Below are 13,531 nucleotides of genomic sequence, written 5' to 3'. Positions count from 1 at the left end.
GTAGGACTATTTTCTGCAGGTCGAGCCCCACTCGCTAGTTCACCAGTTCCTTAGTATAATCGAAAATCAACAAGTTACTCAAATTGGTATCGATGAGAGCTGCTAATAAACAAGTTTGAACCAACCTTCTGACAACTAACCAAAGAAAGACCACCCTCTCCCAGATAGAAACAAAATCGCGATTTACTGTGCAAGAACAATTTTGTAAGTTTGGAAAAAAAAAAAAAGAGAAGGCATTAGTCTTCACGGTTGTCGTTTAATCCATGATTAGCCTTGACTGAATAGATTTATCAAGACAGTCCAACCGTCTAGGACTATTATTTAATTCATCCTCTTTTCAAGACGATGGGATGAGTGAGATTTGGCCGCTATTTCTAGCAGTCCTTCCGCCTGTCTAAGAGGCCGTGTAACGGTTCATAGGCGATGGACTTCATCAGACGAAAAATTCCAGCCACGAGGGAATCACCCCTGTCAACTGATTTCTTCTTGTATTTTAAATGTAAAATATTGGTTGTTCTTTAGTCCTACATTAAAAGACAAGTTGTCTTTCCATTCCTATCTTCCGAAACACTTTTCTCTTCCAATATGTACTCATTTCATGATGTGTTACATCACAATTTTCAAGACAATTCTATCTTTAATTAATTAATTTAATTCGTCATTCTTCAGTCGTGAAGCAAACAGAAGAATCTCCGAATAATCTACAATTTAATCGTCAAGAATTTCAAAAATATCCATGATAAAAAAAAGAAGCTTTTTTTTTTCTTTTTAAGTTAAATCGATACGAGTCGATGAACGAAAATAACCATCCGATTACAACCTGAGCGTATTTATCACATATGTGCATCCTTAAATATTTAATTAGAGACAAAATAATTTCTTGAAAGAAAGTAGTCTTCGGTATTAGTCAAGAGGCATATGGAAACATTGACTTAATGTTTCTTTCATTTCAATCATTTATATATTGTATATACTAACCATCTTTAAGAAACTACAACAACAAAAAACATTCGTGGGCCACCTAATTAGGTAGAGACATGTCCAGCTCATTTAGTTTGCATGTTTTATATTTTTCTTTTAATACATCCCAAGGATGTATATAATTCATTCGGATTTTCTATTCGCTAGCTCCGTAAAAATCTAACCCAAAAAATGCAGACATGTCAGAAAGAAAAAAATGTGACCAATTTGTTTTTTGTTTTTTTTAATATTGTAATGAAACTATACGAGAAAACAACGAGAAGAGCTTTTATAATGCAGGATAATAGGATTATAGCACATCTGAGGTTCCATACTTGAAAAATCGGTCATCGTTTGATGGGCCTATTTACGTATATATATATATAGAAAATGTTTCCATATAACCCCTTTTAATTAATTAAACAAAAGGGCAGGTTTGAGTAAAAAATAATGATTTGTCAGATGAATAGAAAACCCAGTTTCACTATGGAGGAGAAACTGAAGAGAGAGAGAGAGAGAGAGAGAGGGGTATATAATAAGACTCATAAGCACACACACACACAGATCAAAAATTAAAATGAAAACGATGGTTCTACATGATGAAAAAACGGGATTAACGAAGCGAAGGAAGGGATAATAAGAAGGGACATGTAAATAGATAAAGTGACAACTGTAGTTGTGTCAAATGGGCTGGTAACTAGGAAAAATGGGTTTGTGTATATTTATGTGTACGTGTAAGACAATACACTAAGTAAATAGATATACCTATACAAATAAAGACTACATTATTAATTAACTTATATTTATGTGCAAGTGTAAATAAGTTAAAGCAAAAAAAAAAAATATTAATAAAAAAAGACTAACAAAGCTAAAAGGTGATTTGAGTCTTAAATCCTAACATATGTCAGTGAAGGACAATCGAAAATAAGAATATCTTAGACTGGCACAAGTCCATAAATTTATAGAGGATGATACAACTGAGAAAAAGCTAAGTTGACTTCAGACATAAAATCTAAATCCTCTGGGGACTACTGTTTCTAATACCCTGATACCCTTAAAAATAACAACAGAACTGGAATACAATACGAAATATATATATATATATATATATATATATATTTAAAAAGGGTTAGGTTGTATTAAAATGACATTATCTTAATATAAATGGCCCAAAACATGCACACGCAAACGTGTACATACATTTTATGTAAATGATTAGATGGAGAAAGTAGCAAAATATTATATAACACAACAAAGTGACACACACACACTAACACTCAAAAAACAATTACTAAGATAATGGGAAAAATAGATGAATCAGTAGATATAACAATTCTAAATGCTAACAAAAAAATGTATAAAGTATAAAGACATCTCTATAAATCTGAGACAAAAACAAAAACAAAATGTGAAAAATGAGGAAGGCGGTTTCAGAAAACCTACGACCGACAATTTCTTTGCTACTCTTCGTAAACACATTAAATTAATTATAAATTTAAATATTAATTTTAATCGAAAATCTAGTTTCATTTCTAATCCTCCTACAACGTTATACATCCCATCTTATGGCACTTATTTCAATAACTGAACTTCTGTCAATAAACTAAAATGTCATCAGCACAAAAAATAACAAATGGTAAAAATATTCTGAAGGACAAAACAATAATACGGAAGTATTTAAGAGAGAGAGAGAGAGAGAGATTTATTAGTTGAAAAGCTTTTGAGAATAAATTGGCGGGACCATCTGAGAGGACACAGCTAGAGTGAGAGAGAGAGAACCATTGAATGGAGATAGAATTTAAATAATCAATAACATAGAAAACATGTGTATTGTATGAATATAAATAATAATGATAGAGATGCTGAAAGGTACGATAGACATTGCAGTATTGCACTAACCAGAATGCAGTTTTAGGGAAAAAGCTGAAGGAGAACTGTTGGGTTCTTTCTGCTTGTCATCTCGATCACACTTTCTTTTCATTCTTTCACCATATCTTATAGTTTTTTTTTTTTAAACATGCAATTTCAGTCCTCCTTAACTGGCTTTCTTCATTCCATCTCCTCCCTTCTAGCTCATTCATTATTCCTCACAATTTTTTTGTTTTTATTCAACTAAATTTGTTAAGTTTCCCTTCATAAATCCAGCATGAGTTTTGCACCTTTACTAAATCAACTGCTTTGGTATGCAAATTATCACTAAACTTTGTCCATCATTACTATCAAATAGTTTCAGAGTAATTTTTTAAGATAAAAAAAAAATTACTAAATTTGTTTTTTTTTCTTTTCTCTGGCAGAACAACTCCGTTTATTTACTTTTGTACAATTTGTCGTTCAACATATTTTGATTTCATTATACATACATATGTGTGTGTGTGAAGAGAGCCAAGATTTAATCAAGGTTTGTTTATCTGGTCAAAAGATACCGGTGTGGCGGTGCAAAAAAAAATATATATATGCTAATAATTCAATAGATTCTACTCCAAAATATATAAAAATGGGACAAAAACAATCTAAAGCAAATGAAAAATAATAAAGTTGTTGATCCAGTTATTTAATTGCAGCTGAATGAAACGAATAATAATAACAATTTACATTAAAATAAGGTGAGATGGGTTTTCTAATAAAGATGAATGAAAAAGGCCAACGAGAATTCTGACAGTAGCTAGGTACAGTTATCTCCCTTTTGTTTACATCCTTTGCTATTTGAGTCACTCGCTCATTGATTCTTGGAAAAAAAACTGAGTAAATAAAACATTTTGTCTGTCTGTCTGTATGTCATTGTGCCTCCCCCTATGATGCCGTTCCCGTGCGCGTGTGTTGGTGTGTGGATAGAGTTGCAGTTAGTTGGTGTAAAATAACCGATTCTTTGGGGGCCTAAGTGGTCGGTCCTGTTCAAAGGTAGGTGCTACCACACAAACAGCAACTTTCTGAGATGTCTACCACGACGGCTGTTTACCTCCCACCTTGTCTAAAATCTCTATCTCTTCCTTCCACTTCCATGCAAACGTTTTCAAAGCAGCCTTCTCGTCCGTCCGTCCTCCTCCACACATCATCACCCTCACTGCACACATAACATTCACACACACTCCTTCAGAGTTACAATCACTTTTCTAGTCCGTCCTTCATAACTTTTTTTTTTTTCAGATTTCTTTTACCAACTATTACATTTTTATCTCGTTTTCTGGCCATGTATTTCCTTCGAAAATATTTTGACATATTGGCTCGTTTCCTTCTTTTTTTAACCAATCGTCTCTCTCACCCTTTCACTCACTCTCTATCTCTCTCTTTCACTGCCTCCTCCCACAGTACATCTCTCTGCTGTCCTTTCTTTTTTTTTTGTCACTCTCTTTCTCATAAACCAACTTCCTATATTTCTCTTCTCGCTAAGAAGCTCTCTTTCATCCCCCCCCCTCTATTCACGATTAAGCCTTCGTAAACATATCAGTGTATATAATAATATATAAATATTTATATCTATGTATTCTCACACAACATCACACGGACATATTTTCTCCTCCTATTACCTTGATTATTGTGTAGCTCCTTTTTTTTCTTGTAGTCATTTCATACAACTTCTCCTCCGTTCCCTCACGCTGCTACCTCTGCGTCCTCCTGCTACTCTGTTACAGTTTCCTCAAGCTTTATTTTTCCTCATGCTGTTACTATTATCGCCGTTTCTCCCTCCATTTACCTAGTACCTTTCATTTTATCTTACTCTCCTCCTTCTCCTCTTGCTCTTACTCTTTACGTTGCTTTTCCCTCCTGTTTGCTTCTCTCCTTTATTTCTTCTTTCTTTATTTTTTTGTTCACTTCTCTCGCTGTTACTATTGTTGCTGTTGCTCCCTCTTATAGTTTTGCCCTTTCTCTTTGTTCTCACTATCTTTTTCCCTCACCCCTCATTGTAAATAAAATTGTTTATGCTTAATCGCTCTTACCACTTCTGTTTTTGCTCCCTCCTATCGTTTTCTCTTTAGCTTTTCTATTTCTTCCTCTACAATAATTCAATCCATCACTCTTATTTTCATTGTTTTAACTCTCTCTCATTTTGCTTGACCTCCTTATTATTATTTTTTGTTTTGCTTTAAATCTAGGACCGATCGGCGGCTCTTTCCTCATCAAATATTACTAACTTTCCACTTTCCACCTTGTACAGCACAACCAAAGAACTAGCTTATCGAGAGAGTCCATACGTGGTGGATCCACATGCTAGAAATAGCAACCTTGTCTCACCCCGTCTTTAAAAGAAAAGAAGGCATTGGATAACATTAGTCTTGTAGATAAACAGAGGGGATAGTGACAACTTGAACGGCTTCGATGATGGGCTTGTTCAATCACGGCTGACCTTGGGCTAAACACCAGCACAATCATCGAGTGAATCTTTGTAGCCACTCGACCTGCTAGAAATAGCAGCCAATTTTACCTCACATCCAAACCATACTGTCTTAAATGGAAAGTACATATTGGCTAATGTACTTCTAGTTATCCTATAAAAAGACGTGATCATAGACTCTGCTCTGTAGATTTCTCTTCTATTTCGTCAGTTATAGAAACTTTACTGTGGTAGTCTTAACTATTGTCATGTATACATGCTATCCACACATATACACTCAGTTACCTATTGTAATTAATTGGCACATACATCATGTTGATGTATTCATGTATGTAAAGATAGCTCTTTCATACATACATACATACATGTGTCTGTATGTATATATATGTTTAAATATACACACGTGTGCGTATATATATATATATATATATATATATATATATGTGTGTATGTATACATAGACACACAAATAGGTACACTCATAATCGAATATGTATTTTACATGGAAGTTCAAGGGAATGATATATAATAATGTCCAATAAGGGAATATATAATCACATTATTTTTAATCTACTTTCCAGCGATTTCCTTATTTCGGTTAATTTGCACAATGTATAAATTCATTCATTTTCTTCAGCTTTCATTTCACCATCCATCCCTGCACACACCTCTCTCTCACACACACACACACATATAGAGATATACATTTATTTCTACACGTATGTGTACATATGTATATAATATGTATATGTGAAATATATACACATGTATATTTAAGAGCATATATTGTACATTTAGAAATGTGGATATGTGTGCATATATATATACATATATGTGTGTATATATATATACATATATGTGTGTATATATATATACATATATGTGTGTATATATATATACATGCATGTATGTATTTTAGGTAATCAATATTCCTCCACCTATGCTTTTTTCCATTTTGGTCGGGGGTGTTAGTGGGGCCATATCCTTTTTTGTATATTAAAATTCACCCTACTTTCGTTCGTCATTCTCATCCAATATCTATTACTGCTGTTTCCTTCACTTTTGATTCATTATTTCTTTCCTCATCTCACTTTCCTTCTTTTTTTTTATTACTTTCTTCTTTTTTCCATTGTAATTCTCTTGTCCTATCCCTACCCATCATCTTCTTCTCCATCTCCTCTCTATCTATCTCATCCTTTCTCCTCTTTGTCTTATCTTTTGGTCTCAATTTCCTCCACTAATCCTTTTAATTAATCTCTACTTGGATGCATCTATCTTCTTAATTTCGATCATCTTATTTTTTCATAATTCTTCATCCCCTTTTCACATTTTAAATTCATCTCTATTTTTAAAAATCTTCTTTCATTAATTCGCTTTCTTTTAATTCACTTTAATTTCTCTTCCCCTAATTCTTTAATTTTCTTTTCTAAATTTTTTAATCCTTTTTCTTCATTTCAATTATCCTACTCGTTTTTTTTTAATCCTTCTGCTCTCGTATTCTTTAATTATAATTTTCCTCAAAAGATACCATCTGTCTTCGTTTCTTATCTCTCATTTTCTTCTCTCCTACGTGTTCTGTCTTATTACAATTCATATGATTCTATCTTTTGTTTTGATTTTTTTTTTGCTCCTGTTACTCCCCCTCTATCTGTCTTTCTCTCCCGCTCGCTCTAAACACTCCCTCTCCTTCCTCCCTCTCTTTTCTCTCACCTTCCTCCTCTTATTCCCTCCCCTTCCTCCCTCTCCCTCCTCTTGCTCTCTCCTGTCTTTCTCCCTCCTTCTGTCTTTCTCTCTTTCATTACTACACATTCCCTTCTCCATCAGACTTCTATCTTCATTCATTTTTTTAGTCCGTTCTCGTTTACAAATAGAGTAACCCACAGTTCTTGTTTGACCCCTTTCTTCATGTTGCCTGTCTTTTCAATTTTTTTCCCCGTTCTCTTATTCTCTCTCCTATTATCCCTACTTAACAACATATTCTATCTATCACTGCCCCCTTTTTTCTCTTCCCGTTACTAAAAAAGATTTCCCTCGTAAAAAGCCTCTCCATGGTCGCTCGGTCTGCTAGAAATAGTAATCAAACCTATCTCAAATCACACCCCACTGTTTTAAACAAGGTAAAACGACAAGTTACATAATGTAGATATTCCATTAGAAGAGAGTCGGAAATTAGTTGCCAAAACAAAACACCACAATCTCTCCGGATCTGTGTGTATGAATGTGCAAAAAAGAACCCCAAAAATGAAATCTTATCCCAATCTCACCCAACTTTTTTTCCATGAATTTTCAGTTGTCTTGTTCAATTTTTCCCCCTTTTTTTACGTGGTGGAGGTATATGTTACGGGTAATTTGGAAGAATCATAATCTCACGTTTAAAACATGAATATGAGAACAAATTCGAAAGAAAGTAAAAAAAAAACTGAAAAGTTGTGCGAAAGGGCAGGAGAGGGGGCGTCCCCCCTTTTTTTGCAGTCTCGTAATCTACTATGTTAAAAGCATACAAATCCAAATTAATTAGTTTTGGGCCCTTAATATAATTTCCAACTCTATCCTATAGGAATGCCCTTAATGTAATATAACATACTCTTAAAAAAGGCGGGATGGGCATAGCTGGCATACCTTCGATCATAACTGCTCTATCAGGGCTCACTTGATGTTAAACAGCAACTATTTAACTCTTACTATATCAGTTTTCGCTTTTCAGCACCTGAGTCTTGTGCTACCAACTTTTTAAATACATCACTGACGTTATTCAATTCCTCTTCTCTCATTTCTTTCTAGAATTAACAATTACTGACATTGCTTATCGTTATTCATTCCGTTTTAGGGGTATATCTCTGAAATTCTAAATTCTATCTTTCTCCATTCTTGCCTGTTCATTTTTCCTTTTACACATTCCAGTTCATACTTCATATCCCAGCCATCCCATCGTTTCTTTACCATTTCCTGCTGGTCTTGACACTTTTTCAATTTTCTTTCCTATTATTTTTCTTCCTCACATTGAAATTCCTTGTCATGCACTTCTTATCTTTTCCCCCCACATCTCTCATTCCTCTTGTAATTTTTGACGTTTCTTTATTTAACTGAATAGTTTTCTGGTATTTTTAGAAATTTGTTTGACGAATGTTAACGTTAAAATTTATTTTGAAAGTAAAACCTATATTTCCATATAATAGTTTGGAAAATGAAATTGCAGACTTTTCTAAGTCTTAAAATAAAAGACTTTATGGTGTACCAATCTGGTTGTGATAATGAAACATAAGTTGAACTATCATCGTATCCATGCTTGGTATTGTACGAAGCTACATGTTTGCTCCTTTTGTTGTCATTTATATTCGTTTATTTATTTATTTATGCGTTTCAGCCAAGTGGCTGTGGTCATGCTGGAGCACCATCATCTTCCAGAGTATTACTCCCATCACGAAAGTTTTGAAATATTTCACTGCTCGAAACAGTTCAGACAGTTTTCAAGTATTGACAACAGGAATAGAATTTGGCAGTTTTAAACTACAAACAAATACTTTTTATCACAATCGTCATATATTCTGAATTGGTACTGTATTAAGATGGTTTACACAATATTTGTCAGTTGGATGGATGCCTTTGGCGAAGTCCTTTCTTTCTTCAACAACCATTCAAGACAAATCTTCGTGTGAGAATAATGCCTTTGTTTCCTCCTACATGACATGGAAGTGCCATGCTGCTGCTCTCCCTCTTATGACTAAATAATAATTATAATAAAAAAAATACCATATATAACTCGTAGACTGTGAGATTTAGTGACAAATTAAATTTATTTTGCTGAGTGGGTTTGCATTTGGATCAATGGTTCTCAACCGGGGTCCACACGACACTTGGGGGTCTATATAAGATTTTGTTGTTAAAATTTATGTGCAATAAAATCGATTATACTTCTATAATATGCAAAATATTTCAACAAAATTTTTTTTATATAATTCGTATGAATGTTCAGTGATAAAAATGTAACTAGATTTTATTTACATTGAATGGCTATGGAGGTCCAGTATCCTATCAAAGGGGTCCATAGGCAAAAAATTGGTCCCGTTTTTATTCCTATGCTTCAATATTTAAAGTAAACAGATCAGATTAAATATGGAATGGTTAAGATTCCAATAATGAAATGGTTATGATTCTAAACAAGTGGTTCTCAACCATGTATATAAAAAATTTCTTTTTATATATCTTCGTAATCTATCCAAATTATTAATATGAAATTATACCTTAATATATTTTCAGCTTACTGCTGCAACAAGTTCTGACTGGATAGTAAATATTGGTTGGAGTAATATTAACTGGATTTATATTAATGTCACCTGAAACACACATTAATGATAAAAGAGAAGAAAAACTGATAATCACTGATGCCATATTTCTACCAAAGAACAATACTATGTATCCAATCCAACCGATGTATCCTGTAGGAAACCATTTAAATTTTGAACTCCAAAATCAAGGTTTTTTTCAAAATGACCAACATTCTCATTCCAATCTGCAATCATTGCCAAGTTTAGAAAATAAAAATTCAAAATCTCAACCTGAGAACCTTAAAATCCATTCATCTCAAGAAAAACCTTTCAAATGTGAAATATGTAGAAAAGGTTTTGCACGCAGAGTTAATCTTGATAATCATGAGCGTTCCGCATCAGGGGACAAGCATTATTATTGCAGCTACTGTGAAAAAGCTTTCTCGCAGCAAATCTTTGTGAAGAACCATGAACGAGTTCATACCGGTGAAAAACCTTTCAATTGTAATGATTGTGATAAAACATTTAGTCAACAAGTTAACCTACGTAATCATCAGAGAATTCATTCTGGGGAAAAGCCCTTCCTTTGTAATGTTTGCCCTAAAGCCTTCAGCCAGCAAGGTAATTTGAATACTCATATGAGAACACACTCTGGTAATCGTCCTTACTCTTGTGATTCATGTGATCGCACTTTTACTCAGAAAGTTAATCTAGACAGTCATAAACGCATCCACACGGGAGATCTCTTTACTTGTACTACATGTTCTAAAGAATTCACATTGGAAATTAATTTACGTAATCATGAACGGATTCACACAGGAGAGAAACCATATCAATGCTCGGTTTGTAGTCGTCCTTTCAGTCAACAAACTGCTTTAAAAAACCATGAACGGATCCACACAGGCCAACGTCCTTACCATTGTACTGTTTGTGATAAATCTTTCTCACAACTTGGTAACCTCAGCATTCATTTAAGAACCCATTCAGGAGAAAAACCATATAAATGTTCCGATTGTGGGAAAGCCTTTAGCCAAAGGACTAATTTAGATAGTCATAGGCGTATTCATACTGGTGAGTTATTTAAATGTTCATTTTGTCCAAAAGCCTTCTATCAACAGATTAATCTTCGAAATCATGAACGCATTCATACTGGAGAGAGGCCCTTCACTTGCTCTTTTTGTTCAAAGTCTTTTAGCCAGCAAACCGCTTTAAAGAACCATGAGAGAGTTCACACTGGAGAAAAGCCCTACCAGTGTAATTTTTGTCCAAAATCTTTCAGTCAACTTGGGAACCTTAGTATTCATATGCGAATACATACAGGAGTTCGGCCCTTTACCTGTATGGAGTGTGGTAAAACGTTTAGTCAAAAGACAAATCTTGACAATCACAAACGAATTCATACTGGAGAGTTATTCAAATGTTCTTATTGCCCCAAAGCTTTCACTTTACAAATTCACTTGAACAATCATGAACGGGTCCATTCTGGGGAGAAACCCTTTCAGTGTACAATATGTTCCAAATCATTCAGTCAGCAAGGTAACTTGAAGACGCATATGCGAATACACACTGGCGAAAAACCTTATTCTTGTAATCTGTGTGGAAAAGCTTTTTCCCAAAGAGGTAATTTAAATAATCATATACGCACTCACACCAGCACTAGTTCTGTAAACATTAACTCTGAATGTGAAACTATGTCTTGTAATAAAACTCTTTCTGAGAAGCAAAATAGTATCAAAAGTGTTCATGGAAAACAACCATATAATTGCAATATTGACAAGGATTCTTCTTTCTCTTCTCACAAACAAATCTCCATGTCTAGTAAATATAACAGTTCTGTACCAGTGAGCAGTAGTAATGAAGAATCGACTAACAATGATTCCAATAGTAATAACAACCCGAACCAAGACCGTTCTTTTCATCGTCATCGCCATCATCATCACCACCATCACCACCACCCTTCAGCTATGATGGAGGAACGACGTCGATTAGAATCACAGATGACTGCTTCCATGAGGCTACCACCATCTTCAGTGTCTTCTTCTTGGATGGCAGCATCGTATCTCCATGAGATTCCTCCTAACTGGGAGAATAACTATTTATGGCCTCGCGGTTTCCCTATGGGACCAATGTCGTCTTCATCTTGGCACAATGTGCCTGGGCCTCTTGCTCATGAACAGAAACAGAATAAAACAAAAGAATTAGCTTTGAACTCTCAAGATTCTGTTCAAAGAACTATTTAACTTGTAACCTATTCTCTATATGTACTGGAACAAACCATATTTCCATGCGTACACTTTATATTGTTCAGATGCTTCATAATAGAAATTGCCTTTCAATGTAAAAGTGTAATTTATGTATTCACTAAATTATGTTTACATTTTCCTACAAAACTCTTTTTACAAACATCTAATTTTATCATAGTTTATAATGCATTCATTTACGTCTAATCTTCTAATAGCAGTAATTGCAAACCTTACTCTGAAAGTGTTATTAGATTTGTCTGCAACAAACTTGTTTTGTTACATCTGAAAGTGCTAAAGAAAACTTGTGATACCTACAAGTTTCTTTCACTCATTTCATTTGTCTCAAATTTGATTTTATATGCTGTAATCAAATTATTTCAAATAACTTTGTTAACCTAATTAGATTTCAGTCTTAGAAAACAAATCTCAGTCATTTTGCTCCACTCTAAAACGTATTAGAGCTTTAGCAGCAAATTGTAATTGTGACTATAAAATGATAGCTGCCATATATTTCTTGGTTACATAAGTAGAGTACGATAGCTATGTCTCTTCCCTCTACCCAAAGATAAAATACAAATGTAGCAAATAATATCAAGAAAATATAAATTTATTTATTAATATCAGGTTTTAATTACATATCAAACTGATAGAAGTCTAAATTTCCTCAGAATTGTGACTTGATGAGCTTTGTAGGTGAAAGACAGTTCTGAAATGGGTTTGTGTGACTTGATGAGGAAAATACTTATTAATAAAGTTAGCTACTTCTTTTCATTTAGAAATACCAAATTTAATGCAAGTTTTTTTTGTTTTTCTTTTTTGCTATAAAAGTTTTAACTTCAGCTTTCATGTGTTTGAAGTTTCCACTTAAACTAAATATAACTTTTACTTCATATACATACATACATACATGCAGGGATGCATGCATGCATACATCATACATACATACTTTATATGTGTGTACTTAGTTGTGAGTTAATCAGGCTACCATTGGTTTCATGTTAAGAGAAAGATATATCCTTTAACAATTATCCAGCCTGTCACATGGAATGTTGTTGTTTGTCTCCATTTTGGATGGAGATAATTGCTGAGAGATATATATCTCTTAACATGAAACAGATGGTAGCCTAATTGACCGAAAAATAAAGAATATTTCCCCCCATTGTGGTGTTAGCACTCATTCTCACTTTTTGATATTAGTGCACATATATATATATATATATAAATATATATATATATAAATATATATATATTGTATAAAGGATCGTGGGTAAGGCCAAAACAATGTGAAGTAAATGCAAGGTAAATCACAAGAAAACAAATATGTGAATTAGTGTAGACTTACCTTTATTCAATATTTCGGGTTTTCAATAAATCGATGGATCTTGCTGATGTACAGTGCTTCATAGTAATTATTCCATTATAATCATTTAACGTCCGCTTTCCATGCTAGCATGGGTTGGACGATTTGACTGAGGACTGACTAACCAGGTGGCTACACCAGGCTCCAATCTGATTTGGCAGAGTTTCTACAGTTGGATGCCCTTCTTAATGCCAACCACTCCGAGAGTGTAGTGGGTGCCTTTATGTGCTACCAGCATGAGGGCCAGTCTGGCAGTACTGGCAACAGACACGCTCAAATGGTGTTTTTTACGTGCCACCTGCACAGGAGTCAGTCCAGTGGCACTGGCAACAACCTCGCTCGAATGTTTTGTTCACGTGCCAGTAAGTTGACA

General features: G+C 34.1%; 1 protein-coding gene across 1 annotated transcript; it reads left to right on the top strand.

Moving 5' to 3' along the window:
* The first annotated feature begins 3,489 nt into the window (after positions 1 to 3,489).
* LOC106872898 (zinc finger protein 883) lies at positions 3,490 to 13,525 on the top strand. The gene is made up of 2 exons (XM_014920070.2): positions 3,490 to 3,858; positions 9,548 to 13,525. The coding sequence occupies exon 2, from the start codon at positions 9,618 to 9,620 to the stop codon at positions 11,793 to 11,795; it is 2,178 nt and encodes a 725-aa protein (XP_014775556.1). The 5' UTR covers positions 3,490 to 3,858; positions 9,548 to 9,617; the 3' UTR covers positions 11,796 to 13,525.
* The last annotated feature ends 6 nt before the right edge of the window (positions 13,526 to 13,531 follow it).

The sequence above is a fragment of the Octopus bimaculoides genome, chromosome 14 (assembly GCF_001194135.2).
Source record: "Octopus bimaculoides isolate UCB-OBI-ISO-001 chromosome 14, ASM119413v2, whole genome shotgun sequence".
NCBI lineage: Eukaryota > Metazoa > Mollusca > Cephalopoda > Octopoda > Octopodidae > Octopus > Octopus bimaculoides.
This window is presented reverse-complemented; position numbering and strand designations above follow the sequence as displayed.